This window comes from Lipotes vexillifer, unplaced genomic scaffold, assembly GCF_000442215.2.
Source record: "Lipotes vexillifer unplaced genomic scaffold, Lipotes_vexillifer_v1.1 scaffold90, whole genome shotgun sequence".
NCBI lineage: Eukaryota > Metazoa > Chordata > Mammalia > Artiodactyla > Lipotidae > Lipotes > Lipotes vexillifer.
This window is the reverse complement of record NW_006782310.1, coordinates 1,434,806-1,460,467: the sequence shown is the minus strand read 5'-3', so window position 1 is coordinate 1,460,467 and position 25,662 is coordinate 1,434,806. Positions and strand designations below refer to the sequence as shown.

Below are 25,662 nucleotides of genomic sequence, written 5' to 3'. Positions count from 1 at the left end.
GAAAGAGTGACATTTATTGGTGAAGGGTTAAACTAGACGGAACCCTCCGAAGTGATCTATTACAATACCATGTTTAAACTTGCCGGCCTATTATAATTAAAACCTCTAATGGTGTGTGGCCTTTAGGAAGGTTATACAGTTTATCAAACTTGCAAATATAATAAGCTTTTCAACCATTTTCCTTCACATGCTGTCATACTGTTCTAACAGTTTTCTTCCAGGTGGCTGCTCTGTATCTCAAAGATCACTGCATTGCTAATTATATATATTTTTAAAAAATATAATGCCTTTCCTCTTACATAATCCACTACCATTTTTAGAACTCTCTATAATGTACTTTTCCTCCATGTATAGTCATATCTCTCACACAATTTTTCTTAAATTGCCCTGGACCCCTTTTTTTCTCCATACTATTGTATGTTACCACTTTTTTGAGACCTAAGAAATTTAACTTTCAGATTTAGAAAATATAGCTTTAATATATTAGTAAATGATGTGGCATTTTTGAAAGGTCACATTTTTTTTATGGTTGGAAGGAAAATAGGAAATATTTGTGAGTCATTTTAGCTGTCTCAGTGAGTTTAATGCCAGTTTTTCTCTCTAAGGTTAGATGCTTAATTTCAACACAAAGTATCACTTTTCTCCATATGCCTGACTTTAATTTTTGTGACATGGCAGAGTAGACTGATACAGTCCTTTGGAGTAGAAGTTTGCATGTGTGGTAGTGGGTGGTAAGCATGTTGCTTCTACCAGCTTTGCTGTTCATGCCTCTTATGGTATTGGTGTTACAACCAGACCACAACTACCTTATATATCACCGTGGTCAAGCACTATCGGTTCTCTCTCCAGCTCTGTCATTTATTAACAGAGTGATCTTGGGCTAATTATTTTACCTCTTGGAACTGTTGTTTTTCTCATCCATAAATTTGGAGAAAAGAGTTTTTAGAGCTATTGACTTTCAAAAACAATACTTAACACTGTTCCTGGAAATTCATCACTGCTAACTAAATGGTAGTTACTATTAATTTTTAGTAGATGACGTGTGTTTCTTGTAAAATGCAACTTCACTAGTTAAATTGATATCCATTTTGTTGCTTTGCAGTGGTATGTGGCTTTCCTAAACTTGGAGCTCCCAGAAGCCATCATTGGAAGTTGGGGCAATGAGGGAAATACAGACATAGGAGTGAACTGATAAAATAATTGGCAAACGCTATTCAGGGAATGTTAAACTGATTGAGTTGATTACTTTGTGAAAGCTCAAAGTAGAATTAAAAAGAATTTCTGTAGAATAAAGTAGTAACACATTTGAAGACTGAAACTCACACGACGTAGAAAATAGAAAATGGAAAGAACAAACCTGTGTACAATAAAGTGAAATATACATTGAAGCAAGAATTGCTGTCGTGTGTATTTTACCTTACATCCTGAAATGCACATTTTAATAAGTAAAAAAATATAATTTTTAAGAACAGTAAAACAATCCTGCTTTTGCCTGCTGTCAGCCAGGCCATTAGCAGAACATTTTATTTTCTTTTGGGCTCTAGAACTAAAGAAAGAAAACTGGACAAGATCCAGAGAAGAGTGATAGCAGGAACCAAAGGACTATTAAAAAAATAAGGCCCATGAGGAAAGGATGAAGGAGTTCTGAATCTTTCATTTGAAGAGAAGTTCAAGAGGCCACTTAATAAGTCTTCGCATATGTGAAGGGTTGTCATGAGAAGGATACTGAGTAGTTGTTTCCTTTCTCACTAAGAACTGAAGAAAGGGGAATGGTGCCAAAGAGACGTGGGTTAGATAAAAAGAAATACTCCTTGCAGAGAGAGCAAGCCATGAAATCTGGAGTCAGATTAGCTGGTCCACGTATCTTTGACTGGACTAGACAGCCTTGGTCCTTGACCGTTTGGCTGTATTCTTTTGAGGTTGGCTACACGCCTTCACTGAACACCTATGGACTTAAATCTTGGCCACAGAGGTGGCACTTAAAAATCTTGTACCATCTTGAATTTCTTGACTTTTTCATGCCTGTTTCTCTTCTTTATCTGCTCCAAATTACAAGGTGGTACAGAGCACAGAATGCATTCTTGCAGCCACTGAAAGAGACTCTTAGACCTGAATAATTAGTAGACTCGTGAGGCAGGTGTCCCCTCCACAATGTTTGTCATATATACTTGGAATCACTGTTTACCTCAAACAGTATTAAATTACATTTAAAAATAGAAACTCTTTTCCTAGGAAGATCTTCACGGTTGTTAATGGGAAAAGTCTCCAAATAAGATTTTATACCACGATGACAGTTTAGCCAGTTGGTTAAATAACTGTGTTTCCTATCACTAAATATGGAAAAGCTTTTTTTTTTTTTTAAGTGAGAGCTGCTGAGTTAATAGTGTTTAAAAGTGAAATGTATACAAAATCCTAAGCACATTTATAGTGGACTGTGTAAGTGAGTGGTAACTAACTGATGTATGCCAGCCCACTGGGGTGAAAATAGTGGAAGGGAGGAGCTGGGGGATGATTTGGTTGACATTTACTCAATCACACAAACACTTATTTGGGACTGGTACAGAATTTTAAGTGCCTTTTTGGGGACTTACTGTTGTGATCTTTCTTTAGAACAGTCCTGATATACCCTTCAGAAGGCTGGCCTGGGAGGACGTTGTCTGTGCCAAATTACAACACAGAACAAGGGGCTGTTCTCTTTCATTTGCTGAGAATAGTGCTTAATAAGTACTATTTGACAACATGCTGAATTAAGAGAATGTTATAAGGATGTTTCACGAAGGAAAGTGGGTAAAACATCTGATGTTTACAAGTTCTATTTATATGTAAGTTGACAGCAGGATAAAGCCATGCTTAAAGCTTTATTTTAAAAATTTTATTCATTTGTTTGAATATATATGCTGAGAGAAAATGCTTTTATCTGGTTCCAGATATACTTTATATCTCTGTATAGTTAATGCCAATTTTTTTCCACATTGGTTTGAAATGTATCAGGCCCTGGTAAACTGCTTTATGTTAACCAAATTCATGCAATACTGATTTGTAGCCTGGGATACATCCCTGATTATTTCCTGTTTCTTTTGACCTTGACTTTGATCCCATTCTGGTATCTTAGTTTATAATCATAAGTAAAGGGAGAAAGAACTCAAAAATTTTAATAATATTTCTATGTATATTTCAGTGTCATAAGCTAACTATCTCAAGTTTAATGTTATCATAGATTGTAACATGAAAGCACTACTGTGGGACATTCAAATGTAGTTCCACTTATTAATACACATCTATAATCTATAGGCAGGTATAACCTATGAAATAATTAACTTGTGTGTTGAAGTATAAAATAGTATAGTGATTTGTGACTTCTTTTCTAGCTAGGTTTCTCACTTAAATATGCTTTAAAAATGGGTTTAGATGACCCCCAGTGCCCCTTGCAACTTGAAGATTCTGTGCCTCCCTGATACTGAGCTTGTGTGAGGCCTGTAGCCTGTCTGAATATATGGGTAAGTAGCAATCTGTGTTATACAGTTGTAGGCTGATGATATACTCGTGACCTTATTTTAAAGAGAGATTTGTATTTTGTCACTGCAGTAGAGCCTAAGGAAAACCTGAATTTTTGTGTATTCAAGTAATACCTCCCTTCCTTTTCTTTTCCTTACTTAGGATCTAGTGCAATTCTAATGAGCACAACAAGTGCTGGAGTAAAAAAGAAAGAGAGAGAAAGATATAAGGATAAACAGAACAATTAACTAGTTTTAAATGCTTAAAAAAAATACAGTGTATAGGGAGGGTGGGAGGGAGATGCAAGAGGGAGGGGATATGGGGATATATGTATAGATATAGCTGATTCACTTTGTTATACAGCAGAAGCTAACACAACATTATTAAGCAATTATACTCCATTAAAGATGTTTAAAAAAAAATAAAAGGATACTCTTTTAAACCCCCCCCCAAAATACAATGTAAACTAATACCTTACCTTATATTTTATTTTATTAATACCTGGCAATTGTGTGGCATTTGTGATTCACAGAATGCACTCATCAACGTCCGCATTTAATCCTCACAGACAATTTATGAAAGAGGCGCTGTTCTTTGCATTTCAACTAGAAAACTGCTTCCGAGATTATTGTGATTTAACTGGGATCACACAGCTAGTATTGGGTCAGGATTCAAACTTTGCACTCAGACTTCAGAACCAGCTGTCTGTCTTTTCTGTTCTTCACAATATTCATCTGGGCTGAGTTTACTCTGAAACTATATTGAGATATACAGTTTAGGTGAACTGCATATGTGCTCGTGTGAAATCTGGGTAAATCATTTATAGAACAGGCCTTTTAGTTTTCCTTTTCATCTGGCTTAATGAGATTGCATGGTTTAAGACTAAGAAACAGGAAGTCTTCAGTTGCCACTAACTGACTGGGAGCCTTGTGTCCATTTCTTCAAATATAAAATGAAGGCAGGTGGCGTTTAGGTTCTCCAAGCTTCCCTCTAGCTCTGAAATTCTGTGATTCCAAATTTATATATTAAAATTTAATTTTTAAATTAATTTAATAATTAAATTTAAAATTCTGCTCCATTCAGAATTAAAAAAAAAAAAGTTGCCTCATATGATGAGCCCACCTTTTTTACATTAACTTTCTCCTAACAATCTATGCCAGGGATTGATAGGCTTTGTTTGAGTTTTAGATAATATGGTAGCAAAATCCCAGATTCTATCCTATAAGAAATAGTTATCACATGGTGAGACTCTCATTCTGAATTTAAAGAGTGAAAAATGACTGCAGAACGCCAATTATACAGGAGTTTATTCCCCAAATGTAAATTGAGACTTAGTATTAAGTACTTGGGCTGCCAAGAGCTTGAGCTCCCCGCCTAGCACGGAAAGCCAGGCCCACAAACATGAAATGTCATTACAGCTAGGAGGCCCCTGGAAAGGATGCATACAGAGTGCCAGGAGAGTAAGAGAAGGAAACAGTTCCATCCGTGGGATGGAAAATGGAAGGGATGCACCAGTGAGGACTTCACCAAGAATGGGGTTGTACCAGATGGAGAAAGGATAGTAGACCATCCTAGGCCGAAGGAAGCATGTAAGAGAAGCAGATCCCTTAAGGAAACTGCTTCAGGGAACCCCAGCTAGTTCTGTTTGTATCACATGCTGGAGGATGACTTGCTGGGAAGGTAAGCTGCACCTAGCATGGGAAAGTCTTGTATGGACTTGAGACTATCCTAGGCATTAAGGAGACATTCGAATAAAGTAAGGAAGAACTGATGTCTTGCAAAGATGACAGAGAAGGCAGTGTTAGACTCTGAAATTTCTAGCTTGAACAACTGTGGGGGAAGGGCATTCTAGGCAACAGGATGAGCGTGAGAAAAGCCCACGGACACCCGAGATAGATAGCACACAGGGCTGTGCTAGTCTCCATCTATGGGCCCTTCCTTGGCCGTCTCATGCCTCAGACCTTCCCAGTGTGATTGCTGTAGCCAGGTCAGGAAGGGTTCCATGCCGTACTCCATGGATTTTGGACTTTTTTCTCTTAACAGCGAAGAGCCATTGAAGATTTCTAAGCAAAGTAATAATGAAAGTAGATTTGCATTTGAAAGACTCTAATTGCAGCAAAATGGAAGCTAGGTTAGAGGGGTGCCACAATCTATACGGAAACACCCTTACAATATTCCTGCTTAGCTGTTGGGAGCCTGCATTACGTGAGAGCAGCGGGATGTGTAGAAAGGGACGGAGCCCAGAGACTGAGTTAGAATAATGACAGCAATAATATTAGCTGAGATTTATTGAGGTCTCACCTTGTACCAGGTGTCTGGGGTAAATGCTTTATATTCACTAATCATGTAATCCTTACAACAGCCCTATGAAGTAGACACTATTATTCTTATCATCATCATCTACATTTTCCAGATGAGAAGACTGAAGTACAGAGACATTAAATAACTTGCAGAGTTACACAGCCAGCAAGTGGCAGTTTGGGGATGTGAACTGAAGCAAGCTGTTTCTAGAGTCCACACCCGTAATGACTGCATTCTGTTGCCTCTGGATCAATAGGCATCCATGCGATTTGGTGAGGAGTTGGATGTAGGTGATGAGGGAAGAGGTACCATTGGCAGTGACTGCTTGGTTGACTGGGAGGGTAGAGCTACCCCACACAGAGATGGGGAGAGCCAGGGCTCTTGGAGGAAAGATCATCATTCTGAGATATATCAAGTTTTCAGGTTCTCATGGAGCGTTCAGCTGGTCATATCCAGATGGTAATTGGATATATAGACCTGGAGCTCAGGATTGGCCTGTGCCTGACAGTTGCTTGTAATTCTAAGTGCAGGGCAAAGTAATGAATTGGCAAAGCTAAATATAGCTCAAACTATATTCATAATCGCCCTTTATCTGAAGGACTCTGGGTAGAACTTTTTGCCCTTGCTGTATCTCCTCAGAAATATTTATAAATATTTCTCTACATAGGTCCATGCAGGTCCATGCAGTGGAAATGCTGGGGAGGGAACTCCATCGTCAGCGTAAGTGGGACTAATCTGGGGATTCTCTGTAGTGAAGACAGCTCCAAGGCAGAAAGCATGTATTGAACCTGTGTATTGAACCAATGCAGTTAAATGCTGTGTAGCTCTCTTGCATCCAGCTTTGGATTCCATTCTTTACAATCTAAATGGAAAGTACCCTTTACAAACCTCCGAAAAGGTGTGTGGTTTCTTGGTGGTCCTTGAAACAGATGAGTGAGGTGGTTGTTTAATCCCAGCCAGGGTGGCAATTCAGGGTCAGCATCATGAAATCCAAAAAGCAGAGGAGTCGTTTGGAGCCAGTGCCCAGCAGTAGTCAGATGCATTCAAGGAGGTACAGATGAATGGAGTTCAAGTGGTAGGCACGTTTCTCTCCATGTCAGTGGGCTGCACTTGCTTTCCAGAAAAAAATGTTTTTTCCTCTCTATTCTAGGGTTTAAAAGTACAATCAAAGGAACTTAGCAAAGAAACCTTGGGACCTAAGCATCATATATAGCGTATAATTTTGAAACTACTTAAAAGTTCTGATTATTATATCCAATTAATTTTAAAAAGCCAAGTGAAATTGTTGGAAATTATTTTAAGCTTTATTTTTAAATACAGACTAATAAGTTTTAGCTGCTTTCATTTCTCAATTAAATTTATCTGATCGTTAGATTCTGTTTGTCTCCAGAATCTTAAGTGAACTGTGTTCTTTTGGCCTACTTGAGATGTTAAACATAAGCAGAGCTGCACTCTTACTTGACTGTTCCACTCAGCTTGGGCAAGGTAACAGCAGTTTCATATCCTAATATCTCAAAGTATAAATTGATTGTGATTACTTTTACCCATAAAGCCTCTTTGGAAGAGACATAAAGTTTACCCGTAATACTCTTGACTTAAATTCTATATCTGCTGTGTGCTGGAATGACCAGCTTTCTTCCTGTATCACTCTCTCTGTGGGAGGCAGAATTCTAAGGTGACCCCTTTGGTGGCCGTCCCCTGGTGTTATACCAGATTATGTTATGTTATATGGCAAAGGGAATTTTGCAGATGTAATTTAAGGTCCCTAATCAGTTGACTTTGAAATAGAGAGATCATCCTTAGTGGGCCCAACCTAATCAGGCAAGCCCTTCAAAATAGATAGTTTTCTCTGGCTGGTTACAGAAGAGGAGGTCAGAGATACTCAAAGCATGAGAGGGATTCAACATAAGGCAGGTTCTTGTCCCTAAGGTAGAGAGGGGGCCACAGGGCAAGGACTTGAGAGCAGCCTTTAAGAGTCCAGAGTAAGTAGTCCTCCAGCAAGAAGAAAACAACTGCAACTGAATTCTTCCAACAAAAAGAATGAGTTTAGAAGAGCACCCTGAGCTTCAGATGAGAACCCAGCCAGCCAGCATCTTGACTTCAGCCTGAGCAGAGAACTTAGCCATGCCGTGCCAGATTTCTGACCCATGTATAAGCTGCGAAGTTTGTGGTAGTTTGTTATGCAGCAATAGAAAACTGATACACTGTCCCTCGCTGCATTTGTCTCTCTTAATGCTGGTTACTGGTCTTCAGAGCTGCAGTGTTACCATCTCTCAACTTAGTGTATTTTCCATCTGTTGCCCTAATAGCCACGACTGCATTAAATTAAGGAGAATCCTATTTCTTTTCCCCTTTTCTCTTTTAAAACCCTGAGCCCAGTCTTACTGGTTCTATCTTATTGTGATTCTTCGTCTAGGTTCCAGGCTTTGAAGGGAGATAGGGAAGGACTTACCCGCTTCATGTTGTTAATGTATCATCATGCTGAAAGTGATTTCAGGATGTAGTTTCTGTTCCATTTCCCTTTATTGACTTAGTTCTTGGCGATGTTATATCCTGCTGTCGAAGATGTTTCTCATGTTATCCATTGGAGTGGGTCTGTTATCTCCATTTCACATGTAGAAAATAAGCAAAGGAGCAGTATGTGGCTATCCCATAGCAGAGGTGGGAGTGGGACCTAGAATAGAAATAAATGTGTGGGACGGGCTGGTGGGTGTTTCTAGAACACAGCAACAGGGAGCAGTTGATCAGACATGGATATCAGAGAGCCCCACCAGTGCAATCTGTAAGCCTGCTAAGCAGAAAGTATCTCGTTTTGACTGTCTGACTTGGGGGGAAAGAACGCAGGCTGTCAGTTTTATATGTGTGTGATTGTTCTATTTCAGTTTCCTTGGTTTTATGTAGACCCTCTACCTAGTATTTCTCTTGCATCTAGAAGAAAAATAAATTTTGAAATGGAAGAAAATAATCTCTCTTTTTATTAAGTTAATGGAATAATATTCTGGACACTGGTCCCCTGGATAATTTATAAAATGATTTCTTTATTTCTTAGAGGTGGAAGAGAGAATGGGATGGGGTAGAAAGTTTTCCGTATTCATTTTTATTATATCCACATCATTCAGGTAAATTTCTTTAATTAGCTTTGCCCTTGTCTGAAAAAAATTAAATATATTTATATATTATTAACTATATTCCAACTCTCTGCTATCTAGCTCGGCAAGCTTAGAACATGCTGAGTGATTTGGTCACGTTCACATAGTGACTCACTGATGGATCTTGGTGGGTGGAGCCCCCTCATTAATTGAGCCAGACTGTGCTTTCCCTTATTTGTCAATGTTTGCGAAATCCTTTCAGATGTTATTTAAATTTAACATAATTTAAACTTCACTAATAGTGACCTTTATGTATAATTGCCAACATAATTTTGATCAATTAAAATAGATTTCTAATTTTAAAAAGTATATGTGTGCATAATACACTTGAGAACTCTTGGAACTGTATTTTGCCTTTCCTCAAGCCAGCCAAATATTCCATCTCAGATTACACATTTAGGAAGTAGCCCTGTGTACAGAGGAATAAATGTCAAAGTGATTTCTTTCGTTACATTTTGCCTCAGAAAACTGTACTAATAATTTATCTGAAAACAATATATCAATAGTTGGTTAGGTGATATAACTAACCAACTTAATTGATAATGTCTTTCCATCAATATCTGTAAACTCCTGGTTTTGCTGGGAGGAGGGGGGTTATTTTTTTAGATTTTTAGGAAGAAAGGATTTTTTTTTTTTTGCTTTGTTTTCCAGTTCTATTTTAGGAAGTTGCACCCCTCCCCCCCGCCACTTATCAGAGACACTATGTACTTCTTTTAGGCCTACGATATCTTTATAGACTTGTCTTTAAAATTTGGTGATCTGATTTTTTTTTTTTAAGTTTCTGACTGTTTATTTCTAGTATTTTAATATGGTGTTCTTTCATGTTGAACTTTTTTTTTCAGTTTTATTTATTTTATTTTTTAAACTTTAAAAAATTTTTGGCTGCACTGTGTGGCATGTGGGATCTTAGTTCCCCCACCAGAGATCAAACCCGTACGCCCGGCATTGGGAGCACGGAGTCTTAACCACTGGACCGCCAGGGAAGTCCCTGAACTTCTTTATTACATGTATTTTGAAATTGTAGAGGTAAAGCGTTGTCTAGCTTCTACCTTCAGGGCAATCCACCTGGAAAAATAGAAATCCAGGTGTTACTTGGCATCTGTATTTTTCATGTTACCCCTCTTTCATGTGTTCAGAGGTTTTATGTGTTCAGAAAATTTTTTTTTAAATTTAGTGGTTTTGTGTGTTGACACTGGAAACATCATTAGATTTTCAACAATGGCATATGTGCGAGTCTTTGTTTCTTTTTTTCAAAATCTTGTTTGGATTTCATTTGAAGGCCATGCAGGATTTTTGGAAATCGACTTAATGGGAGAAAAATTCTAAAAACTGTCATATATAATTAAATATTTTACTAAGATTGTATCTTTTCATGTAACTTCTATAGCAGTGAATCATTGCTTTTAGTTTGATTCTTCAGTACTTTATATTTTATTTGTCACATAATAAAGCTCAAGGGACTCTAAACCACATTTGAAACTAAAAATGACAGTGAAAATCCTATCAGTTTGACTTATGGCTCAGTTTATCCTCTTGAAATAAAATTGTTGGATTTTTTTTTTATAATTTATGTTCTTTTTCTAAAAAGTGTATTTATTTATTTTAAATTTTATTTTTGGCTGCGTTGGGTCTTTGTTGCTGTGCACAGGCTTTCTCTAGTTGCAGCGAGCGGGGTCTACTCTTCGTTGCGGTGTATGAGCTTCTCATTGTGGTGGCTTCTCTTGTTGCGGAACACGGGCTCTAGGAGAGTGGACTTCAGTAGTTGTGGCACACAGGCTCAGTAGTTGTGGCTTGCGGCTCTAGAGCACAGGCTCAGTAGTTGTGGTGCATGGGCTTAGTTGCTCTGCGGCATGTGGGATCTTCCTGAACCGGGGATCGAACCTGTGTCCCCTGCATTGGCAGGCAGATTCTTAACCAGTGCGCCACCAGGGAAGTCCCAAATTGTTGGATTTAACATGACATTTACACCTGGTGAAAATCATCCCTTTATTTTAATAGTTGATGTGAAGCATACAGTGCAAATCATTGCACATTAATTATCAGAGCATTTTCTCATTGGAGAAAGAAACTGTTGTGTACCTGAGGCCAGCTGGTAAGAGAAAGGGAACTAATTGAGGAAGGAAATAAGTCAAAGTCATATTTTTCACAAACCTTCTATCTATACAGTACTATCCTGATCCTTTATGCTTATCCTCATCCACTCATCCCAGCTTCCTTACAGTATTATCACCATCATTTTAAATGTGAGAATTCTGAGGCTCAAAGATGTTAAATAATTTTCCAGAGTCATATAGTTAATAAATATTAGAATCTCAATTCAAACCTAAGTCTGGCTCCAACTCTTAGCCTATTGAGATCCCAAACTGCCTTCCACCTAACATGTGGAATCATCATAAATTCATTTGAATTAGTGGAAGCAAAAAGCTGGGGGCAGGGCAAGGAGGAGGGATCCTAGGAATGTGCCTGGTGATTTGGCCTTTGCCTGCCCTCCCTTTTCAGATCTTGGTGTCTGGAGGAGGCTGGGATGATGCCTGCATGTTTCGATGCTTGGTCTCTGCGTGATTTTATGGTATAACATTGCCTCGCACCATGTGATAAATAACACATGTTGCACCAACCAAATGCATCATCTTATGTTCACTGTCCAACACTGGAGGACACACGGGCTGTATCAGACTTATGGAGAGAGGAATGTCTATATTCTGTCTTTTAATGGATTGGCAAAGTGTAATTTTCCTATGTGAATCTGAGCCCCCTCCCTCGCCTGCCAGAAATGTGATTCCATGGTATGTGCCAGGCACTGTACTAAGAGATTTAGTATATTGTCAATGTTTGTAGAAATACTGATACTACAATTGCTCACCTGTTTTTCTAAAAATCACTTGACATAGAATTCTTATCTTTTAAATATTAGGTACAGTACAGTATTTCAGAGCATAAAATTTCAGATTTGCCTTAAGTAGGCATACTTCTGTTTCCTACAGCAGAAGTCTATTATTCTTGGTAAATCTACTGTTGAAAAGGGAGTCCTTTGTCCCAGGGTTCATTTGAAAAGAGGTAATAATATATCCTTAATCTCTCTCTCTTTTTTAAACATCTTTCTCTTTTGTTTTATACATTCCTTTTTGCTTAGATTTCACCATGAAGTTCTTTGACTCCCTTACCATTTAGTGTTTTGTCTAAATTTATCTCTATTTCTTTCTCTTCTTGTTGGGATTTCACAGTAAACGGTAAAATGTAAAAACTCTTGCACTTGCTTAGAACCCAAGGTTACAGTTTTTGGGCCTTTGAACAGAGTATTCATCTAAAGAAGGGATCTTAGTGTAGATTTGTGGATGTTTGTTTAGGGTGGGAAGAGATCAGTAGGAGATACTTGAAAAAACAGCCTTTCTAAATACTCTGCTTTCCTCGAGGGGCTTAAATATTGAATAAGACCTTAGTGCTTAATTTATACTTAGACTTATTTAATGTGATTGCTCACTCATTTCTACCCAAGATTGTTCATTCAGAGAGCACTTATTATATACCTGTTCTACACCCGGTGGTCTTGTGGAATGCAAACCAGAGGAGAAATAGAAATGATGTTGGGCCTGAAGAGTTGAAGATCTGGTTGAGGTGACAGGGTTCCTGGTTGTTTCATGTCTGTGCACTCAAAGTAAAGATAGGTGCAGATTTAATAGTTCTTAGCATTTGTTTCATCTTCCTAAACTTTAGATACTTTTAGTCAATAGAAGAACTAGGCATCACTTTTAGATTAGTCAGCATGCTATGACAGCAGATATTTGGCTTCACTTAATTAGAATATTTTACAAGAATAAAAATATCCTGGGGGCTTCAGTTGCTTTCTTTGACATTCCTATTCATTTTCAGAAAACAGGGACCTCTTAATCATGGGTTACACTAGAATTTCTGTGCTGCAGGTTCATGGCCAAAGTGAGATACAAGGGGAGGAGCTGAAGGTTAGTTACTGGGTCTTGATTCTTAGTAATGGTCGAATGGACGCTTCACCCACAGGCTGTGGAGTGACTTCCTTTCTCTGGCACTCAGCATGTGGTATCACTGAGGTACTTGACATTAAATTCTTCTGTTGATGGTAAATTCTAGGAAATTCTAGGAAAGCTGTTTCACTGTTTTTCTCAAGATTTCTTTTTGCCATTAATATAAGAACACTTACTGTTTTTCTCTCTGCATTTAGGAATACTTGATATTACCCCATTTAGAGCCATACCCCTGACTTAGATTCATAGATAACTTAGAGCCAAAGCTCATAATATATGTGAATTTAACTGTACAAATGTAAGTTAACATTTAACTCTTATCTGTAATTAGGTACAAGTAAAGAGTTCTTATCAATGTGTGACAATATTTTTAGCAATTTTTGAGTAATGTGCTGGTCTTTATGAAGTAAACTTGAGTTAGTAAAAGTAATACAGTCTCTGTACCCACAAACCAGTTAGGAAGCTTGAAAGAAATTATCAAAAGCATAATATTGATGAATGCTGTTTCCTGTAAACTCTGGGGGATTATTTTGAAGTAAAAAATCATTAGATACCAGCCGTTGTTCAGATTTTACAACCGGGAGGTAGGCTTAGACAGTGCATCCTTAGATAGGCATCTTTAATACAGTCGGTTTCTTAAAGATGAAAAACAAATTATTTTCTGTTTTGAAACTAGTTTACATATTTTGATTGTATAATGCAGGCACCACAATTCTTAATTTATTCTAATACTCCTGTATCATTTTAGGCTTGAGTTTGGCTGCAAGTCACAGAGACCCAAAGACCAAAAGTTCAGGTTGAGGTGTTGCCCAAGGTGACAGGGGCCTGTTTTGTTGTTGTTGTTGTTGTTGTTTTTCCGTTGCTATGTCATGCACTCAATTTCAGCCCTAAGTTCCCTTCAAGGTCTGAGATAGTCACTACCATTCCAGTTCTAATAATCACCTCCATATTTCATCCATCAGGAAGAATAAAGAGGGAAAAGAAAGGCACATTCCCTCCAAAGATACATCTTGATTGCCACTTAAATTCAGTGTGGTACTGAAGATTCTAGCCAGAGGTATTAGGCAAGAAAAGAGGGGGAAAAAATGGCATCCAGGTTGGAAAGGAAAAAGTATAACTATATCTATTTACAGATGACATGAACTTGTATATAGAAAATCCTAAGGAATCTACAAAAGAAACTATTAGAACTAACAAGTTCAGCAAGATTTCAAGATATAATACCAGTATGCAAAAATCAGTTGTTTCTCTACCCTGGCAATGAACACTCCAAAAATGAAATTTTAAAATAATTCTATTTGCAGTACCATCAAAAGAATAAAATACGTAGGAATAAATTTAACAAAAACATTGTAAGACTTGCACACTAAAAACTACAAAACATCATTGAAATAAAGATTTAAATAAATGGGAAGACATCCCATGTTCATGGATCAGAAACATTAATACTGTTAAGATGACAGACAGTTCTCCCCAAATTGATCTATAGATTGAACACAATCCCTATCACAATCCTAGCTTTTGAGACAAGAACTGGTAAGACGATCCTAAAATTCATATGGAAATGCAAGAGACCCAGAAAAAACATAGCAGTCTTGAACAAAGTTGGAAGACTCACATTTCCCAATTTCAAAACTTATTACAGAGCTATAGTAATTAAGACAGTGTGGTTCTAGCATAAAGATAGATGTATAGGGCAATGGAACAGTATTGGGAAACCAGAAATAAACCCTTACATTTATGGTCAATTGGTTTTTGACAGGGAGGCAAGACAGTTCAATGAAGAAAGAGTAGTCTTATCAACTGGTGCTTGGATAACTGGACAGCCACATGAAAAAACAAAGTTGGACCCCTACTTACAGCATGCACAAAAGTTAATTCAAAATGGATCATAAACCTAAATATAAGAGTTAAAACTATAAAATGTTTTATAAAACATTTTAAATCTTCATGATGCATGGATTATGCAGAAATTTTTCAAATATGACACGCAAAGCATAAAATTAAAAATAAATTTGACTTCATGAAAATTAAAAAGTTTTGTGGTTCAAAGGACACTATCCACAGAGTGAAAGTATAGTTCATGTAATGTGAGAAAATATTTTCAAATCATATGTCTGATAAGGAACTTGTATCCAGAATGTTAAAAAAAAAAAAAAAGACTCTTACAACTAGGCATTAAAGCAGCCAAATTTAAAATTGGGCAAAGGATTTGAATAAACATTTCTCCAAAAAAGATACACGAATGGCCAACAAGCACATGAAAAGATGCTCAACCTCACTAATCATTAGGTAAATACAAGTCAAAACCACAGTGAGACACACTTCGCACCCACTAAAATGCCTATAATTTAAAAGATGGATAATAGCAACTGTTGGAGTATGTGGAGTCCCTGGAACTCTCATTCATTGCTAGTGGGAATGTAAAATGGTACAGCCAATTTGGAAAAAAACAGGGAGTTCTCAGAAAGTTAAATATAGAGTTACCATATGACCCAGCAATTCTACCCCAGGTATGTATCTGAGAGAAATGAAAGCATATGTCCATACAAAAATTTATATACTGATGTTCATATCAGCAGTATTCAATAACTGCCAAGATTGTAAACAGTCCAACTGTCCCTCCTCTGATGATTGGACAAATAAAACATAGTATATCCATATAATCAAATATTTGGCCATTAAAATGAAGTACTGATGCATGCTACAACAGAGATGAACCTTGAAAACATGCTAAATGAAAGAAGGCAGACAGAAAAGCTCAAATATTTTATACCTCCATTCATATGAAATTTTCAGAATAGGCAAATTTATAGATAAAGAAAGTAGATTAGTGGTTGCCTAAGCCTGCGGTGGGGAGTAGGAAATAATTGTTAATGGGTTTGAGGTTTCTTTTGGGGTGATAGAAATGTTCTGTAATTCAACAGTAGTGATGATTGCACAGCTCTGTGAATATACTAAAAGCATTGAATTATAAACTACAATCAGTTAATTTTCTGGTATATTAAAGATTTTAAATCTATATATATATCTTGGAAGTTACATATACTACTTGCACTACATCCCATTGGCTATAACCTAGTTACTGTGTTACACCTACTTGTTACGGGGCCTGGGAACAGTATTCTGTATTCTGGGCAGCCATGTGCCCAGCTAATATAAGAGGACTGTTACTGAGGACAAGGAGTGAGTGAGGTATTACTGGATGTCTAGCAATCTTTGCCACTTTTCCAAGTTAAAGGGGAATCATAACCAAAAAAAACTGCTACAAGTTATTATGGTTAAGTCAAACAATAGTGTTGATATAAAGCTTCCTATTAGCCTGAAATAATAACCTGTTTGTTTTTCTTTTTAAAGATTTTACATACAAAGAAAGGATGCAAAGGGTTCGTGAGTACCAGTGGTGGTGTCTTTATGAAACCTGGTCCTCCCAAAATTTATGGCTGGGGTAACCAAGTTGATTGTTACAGCCTTCTCTACTTTACTTGTTGAAAAAGTACTGATACTTTTAAGAATTTTTGAGAAGTCTGTAAATGCCATTTCAGAACACACAGTGAAATCAATAATAATTCTTTTAATTGTTGAGATATAATAAATGTCAAAAATAAGGAAAGCATATTGTTTTCTGTATAAAGGAATTAGTCTTTTCAAGTTGTTGTTTTCTGGTTTTTTTGTTTGTTTGTTTTTTTAGCATTTAAAATTACTAAACCAGGATGGATTATTTCAGCACCTAAGGAAAAAAAAGGGAACATTTTTTAAGTTTCAGGGAATGGATTTCTCTTTTGAAATAGTTTGTTATTGTCTCAAAAGCTGAAAAGTTACTTTAGAAAATATTAAAATGAAAAAAATAATTTCATGTGTATGCTATAAAGCTTCATTATTTTCAGTTGATTGGGAAATTTGGTAGGCCAGAGAGAACTGGCAAAACATAACATTTTATTTTTTTATAGAAGTATAGTTGATTTACAACGTTGTGTTAGTTTCAGGTGTAGTTACAATTACATATATGTATATAGTACATGTATATGTAGTTACAGTTACATGTATTCAGTTACATATACATTCTTTTTGAGATTCTTTTCCATTATAGGTTATTACAAGATGTTGAATATTGTTCCCTGTGCTGTTTTTCTATTTTATATATAGCAGTGTCTATCTGTTGATCCCAGACTCCTAATTTATCCCTCCCCCTCACCTTTCCCCTTTGGTAACCATAAGTTTGTTTTCTATGTCTGTGAGTCTCTTTCTGTTTTGAAAATAAGTTCATTTCTATCATATTTTTAGATTCCACGTGTGAGTGATATCATATATTTGTCTTTCTCTGACTTACTTCACTCAATATGATAATCTCTAGGTCCATCCATGTTGCTGCAAATGGCATTATTTCATTCTTTTTTATGGCTCAGTAATGTTCCATTGTATATATGGACCACATCTTCTTTATCCATTCCTCTGTCGATGGACATTTAGGTTGCTTCTATGTCTTGGCTATTGTAAACAGTGCTGCAGTGAACATTGGGGTGCATAATCTTTTCAAATTAGAGTTTTCATCATTTCCTGTTACAGGCCCAGGAATGGGATTGCTGGATCATATGGTAATTCTATTTTCAGTTTTTAAAGTAAGCTCCGTACTGTTCTCCATAGTGGCTGTATCAGTTTACATTCCCACCAATGGTGTAGGAGGGCTCCCTTTTCTCCACACCCTTTCCAGCATTTATTATTTGTAGACTGTTTCATGATGGCCATTCTGATTGGTGTGAGGTGATACTTCATTGTAGTTTTGATTTGCATTTCTTTAATAATTAGTGATGTTGAGCATCTTTTCATGTGCCTGTTGACCATCTGTACGTCTTCTTTGGAGAAATGTCTATTTTGATCTTCTGCCCATTTTTTGATTGGGTTGTTTGTTTTTTTGATGTTGAGCTGTGTGAGCTGTTTGTATATTTTTGAAATTAATCCCTTGTCAGTCACATTTTTTGTGAATATTTTTTCCTATTCTGTAGGTTGTCTTTTCGTTTTCTTTATGGCTTCCTTTGCTGTGTAAAAGCTTTTTTTTTTTTTTTTTGCCGTAGGCGGGCCTCTCACTGCTGTGGCCTCTCCCATTGTGGAGCACAGGCTCCGGACGCGCAGGCTCAGCAGCCATAGCTTACGGGCCCAGCTGCTCCGCGGCATGTGGGATCTTCCCGGACCGGGGCGTGAACCCATGTCCCCTGCATCGGCAGGCAGACTCTCAACCACCTCGCCACCAGGGAAGCCCTGTGTAAAAGCTTTTGAGTTTGATTAGGTCCCATTTGTTTATTTTTGCTTTTATTTCCATTAGTCTAGGAAACGGATCCAAAATAATATTGCTGAAATTTATGTCAAAGGTACTCTGCCTATGTTTTTCTCTAGGAGTTTTAGAGTATACGGTCTTACATTTAGGTCTCTAATCCATTTTGAGTTTGTTTTCGTATATAGTGTTAGAGAATGTTCTAATTTTATTCTTTTACATGTAGCTGTCCAGTTTTCCCAGCAACACTTGTTATAGAGACTGTCTTTTCTGTATTGTATATTCTTGCCTCCTTTGTTGTAGATTAATCGACCATAACTGCATGGGTTTATTTCTGGGCTTTCTGTTCTGTTCCATTGATCTATGTGTCCGTTTTTGTACCAGTACCATACTAAAACATATAAAATTTGAAAGGAGATACAGGCATTTAATCTCAAATACTGTTTCAACAGAGAGATAAATTTATTATATATTTTTGGTAGTTATGTTGTAGTGATTAAGAGCATAAGCTTTGGGGGAATTCCCTGGCAGTCCAGTGGTTGGGACTCTGCACTTTCACTGATGAGGACCCAGGTCCATCCCTGGTTGGGGAACTAGGATCCCGCAAGCCGCAAGGCATGACCAAAAAAGAACATAGCTTTGGAATCTTTTTGACATAGTCCTGAACCTGCACTTTTCTGCTTATTAAATCTGTGAGCTTAGACTACACTTAACATTCTGAACCTTAATTTTTCTTACCTGTAAAGAAGGAACAATACCTACCTCCTAATGTTACTGTATTACATTGAAATAATATATGCAAAGCATTTAATTGGTGTCCGATGTACTGTTGGCACTTAATAAATGTCTGTTTTATTATCATTGAAATATAATCATTAAGATTTAGTGAGGTATTTGAAAATCTCTTTGCACATAAGTGGGAAACATTTTTATGGAACCCTGTGTACAGTTGTCAACTTGGTATGAAATGCCTTTTTTTTATTGGTAACTCAAAAGTGAACTTTTTCTCATCTTGGGATGAACTATCAACTTCTCCATTAGTGAAGTTTTAACTAACGAAATTTTATTGCAGAGAATGGAGTAAACAGATGCTAATTCTAAGTTTTTCATATAAAATTTATTTTCTAGGAGAATGCATAGAAGGGCTGCGGGAAAATGACTACCTTCTGATTCATTCGTGCCGTCAGTGGACCACCATCACTGCCCATAGCTTGGAGGAGGGGCACTATGTCATTGGGCCAAAGATAGAGATTCCAGTACATTATGCAGGTAAAGCTCCTTTCAAGAGACAAGAAATGGCTAATGAAGGGTACTTGAATATGCTAATTTTCTCCTCCACAGTGAGAAAATAGGAATTGTCTATACACTAGAGGGTATAATGACTTAGAAAAAGATGAATGAAACACTTTGGTTATTTTATCAGTGAAAGCTCAGATTGATTTTGTCATAGGCATTTCTAATTAATGCATGTAGTTAAGCGTGGATTCTTAAGCACAGATTCTTATTAGATATTTATAAAATGAAAATGGTACAAACACAAAGATCATCTCTGGAATGACAGTCCATATGCGTAGCCAGCCTCTGAACACCAGTATCTCTGAATAAACCTGAGCACGATTTGTGAATGACTTTGATGTCATGGTTTCACAAGATACCATTTCACAAACAAGCATTGTGGTCTGGTTTTAAAAGTATTGGATTGAAAGGTCAGATACCTGAACATGTCCCTCTTTGCAAGGAAGCGTTTAGAATACAGGCAGCAGAGGTGACCTCACTGCTTAGTTGAATCAGGATAATAACTACCTTCTTGCCTCAATTGGAACTCCATTCAGTGTAACAGTGTCATTTAACTAATTTTTATTAAGGGCTTTCTAAGTACCAGCACTGTTCTAGGAGTTTATGATACGTCTAGTAGCTTGAATCCACTTTCAATAGTGGTGGCTTACAAATGCAGTTTTTAAAAAACATTATGTATATATATTTCCTATACTTTCTTCTGGTGCTTATAGTTCATTATGTGAAGGATCTTGACTTTTTCTCTACTATTGTTAATTTTTCAAAAGTTTCTAGCAGGACACTGTAATTGATTAGCTATAAATTGTATAGCCCTAGACTGCCGTCATGTCTTTGAGTGACTCCTCTACATTGCCCAGAGAGTTGTCTGTTTGGAAAAGAGACCTTGCTATATCCCCACTGTCTAGAACAGCAGCAAATGGTGTGTGTTCAGTAAATATTTTTTGGATGAATGAATGGTTTGGTCCCCCTTTTATTCCTAGGAGTCTTCATTGCTAGATGTGACCTAGAGATCACTAAATTTCTCAAAATCCTTCTTATTCCAGAAAAATTATAAGAAAGAATTTCTCTTCCCTGAAATCCTGTCCTGGAATTCTCTTGCCCAGATGTAGGAGTAGACTTCATAGAAAAAGGAGGAACATATAGCTACAGAAAGTATTCCGACTGTGAGATTGGGAGCCAGGCCAAAGGGGCAGAGAATGAGACAGACCCTCCACCTGCCCAGTCTCTCCTGCCAGTGGTCCCACAACAGGTGAGATCCATGCTAGTTTTAGCAGAACCAAAATTCTGTCCCTTGTGGAAAACCGAGAAGGAAGGTGTAAGATTGTGATTCAAATATATGATTTTACCTAATCTGCTGTGTTCTTCTTTTAGTAGATTGAGTTTTAGTCTTTCCCCCAAACCCATTGCTCCATGACATCGTTCGTCCCAGATGCATGCTGTCATTTGATCAGTTACTCAGATCTCTTTAGAGACTCCGTATGCCACCAGTCTCTTTGACTTATTGTTCAAAGCCCTCACAGGGGCTGCTTCTAGTCCACTTCTCCAAACTTACCTCTTCTACTCTGAAGAGTGAGCCTTCCACTCTAGCTAGATTAGTCACCTCACTGTGTCCTGGATATCCTGAGTACTTTTCCATTTACACCATTCCCCGGCCGGAGTTGCCTTCCTTGGCCATGCTTTTATCAGAGCCTGTCATTGCGTCAGGAGGGTGCAGGTACCCCTGACTCTCCTCATGTGGTCTTCGATGTACTTACCGTGTATCACATTCATCTAGCACACATCCTCAGGCTTCGTTCAGTTACCTTTTCCTACAAGCACACACATCTTCACTTGCCAGCTGCACTGTATACTCCTTAACGAGTGAGACCAATTCTAAAAACCTTTGTGAGTCCTTAGGATCTATACACAAAAGATACAGTTCTTTATGGCTGCAGATGCTTCACCTAGGGATCTCAAACTTGGCTGTACATTGGAATCACCTGGGAAGCTTTCAAAATGACTGATGCCCAGTTCCCATGTCCAAGGTTCTGGTAATTGGTTTTGAGTGTGGGCTGAGCATTAGGATTTTAATAGCTCCTCTTGTATGTAGTTAAATTATGCAGCCAAGGCTGGGAATCCTTTGTTCTGGAATGGGCATTCACAGTGTCAGATGATCAGATTTCCCTAAATACCTGCAAATATTTGCAAATGTTTTATTGTTCTGAACATTTTTTTAAATAGACATTCACCTTCCACCAGGATGAAAGATGTGGTATGTTCAACAGCTTACTCTTTATCTGCAGGGAAAATGATAGTACACTTAATTGGGAGACCCCAGGGCGTGTATTGCAAATGATACTTTTTTTTTTTAAAGTAAAATTGAGGTCCCAAGACTAAAAGGAAACATGAACACTAAGACTGTACCACTTTACATGAAAAGAAAGAAAATATATTAAAGGAAGAAAAACTTGAAATAGAACTGTCTTAGTCAGTTCAAGCTGCTGTAACAAAATACCATAGACTGGATAGATCATAAACGAAAGAAATTTATTTCTTGAGAAGTCCAAGATCAAGGTGCCAGTAGATCCGGTGTCTGGTGAGAGCCCAATTTTCTGGTTTGCAGATGGTCATTTTCTTGTTGTGTCCTCACAAGTTAGAGAGAGAGGACAATCGTCCTTCTCAAGTCTGTTCTTATAAGGGCACTAATCTCATTCATGAGGACTCCACCCTCATGACCTAATTATTTCCTGAAGGCCGCACCTCCAAATTCCATTACATTGAATTACTCTGATTTTGGGAGGATATAAACATTCAGTCCATAACAAGTAACCAGTGGTTTATGAGACATTTGATAAGATTATTTCAAAGAGCATCCTAGGGGATATTTTATTTCAAAGAATTTATTATCAAGTCCAGCCTTTGGAAGAAAGAGAGTATAAAGTAAATTGTGGAGACTAAAAATATCATATATGTCTCTGGTTTATTAGTGTTTTAATTTTAATTCGTAGAAGAAACCCTTATTCATGCACGTTGTACTAATTTGTTGTAATTTCATATAGGTTAAGAGTCATCACTCATTCTTTGAGGAAAATTAATAAATAATAATTAAATATGTTTAACATAGTAATAAAATCTACCAGCTTTGTAATCAGCCTAGTTGGATTCCTGGTTCTGTCACTTACTGTCTGTATTTGGGCAAGTTACTAAACCTCTCTGAATCTTAGTTTCCTCATCTGTAAAGTGGGGATAACTATAGTGCCTTTCTCTTCAGCTAGTTGTGAAGATTAAAAAATTCCAAGTGCTCTATAGTGTTAATAGTGGTGATTATGGTAATGATAGCAGTAAAATGTTTCTAAAGATTTAACTGTTCATTTTGAAGTACAGATTACAAGTTGAATTACTTTTCTGCTCCTTAAAGCAGGCTGAATACTGATACCCCTCAATGTTGTTTTGGCTGCTGGGTTTTTTTGTTGCTGTTTTAAACTTTTTACTTTGAGGCTGCAATCGTATGATATATTCCTTTATACTATTTACCCATTTTTACCATCATTTGCCATGTTTGTTGTATTCTTTTCCTCCATCTCTTTCTCTGCACACACACACACACACACACACACACACACACACACACACACGCCCATATTATTTATTTATCCCGAATTACTGGAGAGCAGACAGCACACCTCCCCCTTAGACTTCATTATGTATTTCCTAAGAACAAGGATATCCTCTTATGTAACCACAGTACTGTTAGCAAATTCAGGACATTTAATACTTTAATCTACGGTCCATGTTCCAGTTTTGTCAGTTGTCCCAATAATATTTTTTCGTTCTAGGACAGCACCTAGTCTGGGACCCCTTATTGTATTTCCCTATCATGTCTCTTTAGTCTCCTTTAATCTGGGATAGTTGCTTATCCTTCCCCTTATCCTTCCTTCCTTATGTGTTTTATGACTTTTTTTTTTGGCTGCGTTGGGTCTTCGTTGCTGCGCGCAGGCTTTTTCTAGTTGCTGAGTGGGGGCTACTCTTCGTTGTGGTGCGTGGGCTTCTGATTGCGGTGGCTTCTCTTGTGGAGCACAGGCTCTAAGCACATGGGCTTCAGTAGTTGTGGCACACGGGCTCAGTGGTTGTGGCTCGCGGGCTCTAGAGCTCATACGCAGTAGTTGAGGCACATGGACTTAGTTGCTCTGCAGCATGTGGGATCTTCCGGACCAGGGCTCAAACCCATGTCCCCTGCATTGGCAGACTGATTCTTAACCACTGCACCGCCAGGGAAGTCCCTATGACATTTTTGAAGAATATAGGCAAGTTGTTTTATAGACTAGCCCTCAATTTGGGTTCCCCAGGCTGTTCATGATTAGGTTGAGATTATGCACTTTGGGCTGGTTGTGTCCTCCTCAGGGAATTACATCTAGAGACACGGGATGTCCCTTTGTCCCTTATTGGTGACATTGATTTTGATCACTCGGTTAAGGTGTTGTCTGATTTCTCTGCTGTATAATTACCATGCTTTGTGTTACTGGGAAATTTGAAAGAAGGTTCTTTGAGATTCTGTAGGTATCTTATTCCTTCTCTAACTCCCCCCTTCTTTTGTTGAGCAGCTATTGATGTTTCCTGTCTGATTCAATTTTTACTTTGAAGGTGGCAAAACAGTGCCTTTCTAACTTAACTGCATCATTCCTTCTTATATGTGTTGTCATTCTACTGTAAGGAAGAGCTGTTCCTTCTGTCCCATTGTTCAGTTAGTTACCTTTTATTATCAGCATGAAATTATGGATTCTTACTTCAGGAAGGGGGTCGAAATATCTTCCTGTCCTTGTTTATTTTGATGCTCAAATTGTCTCATATTTTGCCATTTGGGTACAAGCTGGCCCATCTATCTTTATGACATGCCCCCTTTTCCTTATTTTCTGTTATAGGTAGCAACCATTCTTCTCGGTTAGTGTACCATTTTCATCAGGGCTACTGCACTGTCCTATTCCAGGCAACGCTCCTTATTTTGTGGTCTCTGTAAATGGTGTCCCTTGGAGTTGTGCAGTGCACAGCCAAGGCAGTTGTACACAGCTCTATTCACATATATTCTGGAAAGTTGTAAAACTCAGCATTTTTAGAAAATCACAATTCAGAGTGCCTTTCCCATATTTTTTATCAGAGATTTTCATGAAATTCCTCATGTGAAAAGAAATAATTTCATAAAATTTTCAGAAAAGAGAAATATGACTTGAAGTCCTTATCAGAATTATACTCTGATGTGGTGGTAATGAGTCGCCTTACTCTGAATTCTGAAATTATTAGATGTGCTTTGAGAAAAAAAAAATAAAGACTTCCCTTATTCTGACAAAATAAGTTTTTTATTTGGGATAAAAGGAATTTTCTTGGTTTAACAAACAGTTGATTCCGAGAGAGAGAATGTGTTCAGTCAGCATCAGCATCACATATTTTGCTAACAGCAGGGAAACCGCTCAAGAAAAATTGGCATAGTGTTTAGAAAAATGATTGCAGCTTTCAGACAACTTTTAGTCAAAAGGTATCACAGATCAGTTTTATCTAAACTCTAACTTCTTGTTGCTATTGAAAGGGCAAAGATTTCCTAAGGAATGTACAACACAGAATTCGGAATTTTTCTGTATTCTGTGTACTCAGACCATCTAAATTCCTGCCTGGCACTCCATCAGACACTGCTAACTCACCCTGCATGCTTCCTGACTTGTTAAACCAAAAAAAAAAAATCTATTTTTAAAAATTAGAAAAGGGAACCTAGTGCAACTTATTTATAGCCAACAGTTTGTAAAGATGAATGATTTCCATTTTACAATTCACATTTCTATTCATCAAATTCCTTGTGTCTCTGCAGCTCAGAGCAGTCAAGCTCGCGCATATCGCTTACACTAAAGCATGTGTCTCAGGGTTTATGCTGAACCCTTCTAGGGCCTTAAACCTGCTTTGGTATTCACAATTTGACATTTTGTCCTTTAAAACTAATATAAACTTCAGGCTCCACAAAAAGCTGGATACGCCGTTGCCTCTGGAATTTTATTTGCCCTTTTAAGCTCCAAGTTTCCAACCTATAAAATGAAGTTTTACCTTAGAAAATGTCATGAAGATTTTCTGAGATCTGACTTGTGTAAATGACTCAACACTGTCCCTGTCACGAGATGAGTACTAAATAATGTTA

General features: G+C 37.5%; 1 protein-coding gene across 2 annotated transcripts in view; it reads left to right on the top strand.

Annotated features, from left to right (window-relative positions):
* GAREM1 (GRB2 associated regulator of MAPK1 subtype 1) overlaps positions 1–25,662 on the top strand; it is a 204,950-nt gene that overhangs the window by 46,577 nt on the left and 132,711 nt on the right. For both annotated transcript variants that reach the window (XM_007455169.1, XM_007455168.1), the window contains exon 2: positions 19,341–19,481. In XM_007455169.1, the coding sequence (XP_007455231.1) occupies positions 19,341–19,481 (141 nt within the window). The remainder of the gene's footprint in view (positions 1–19,340; positions 19,482–25,662) is intronic.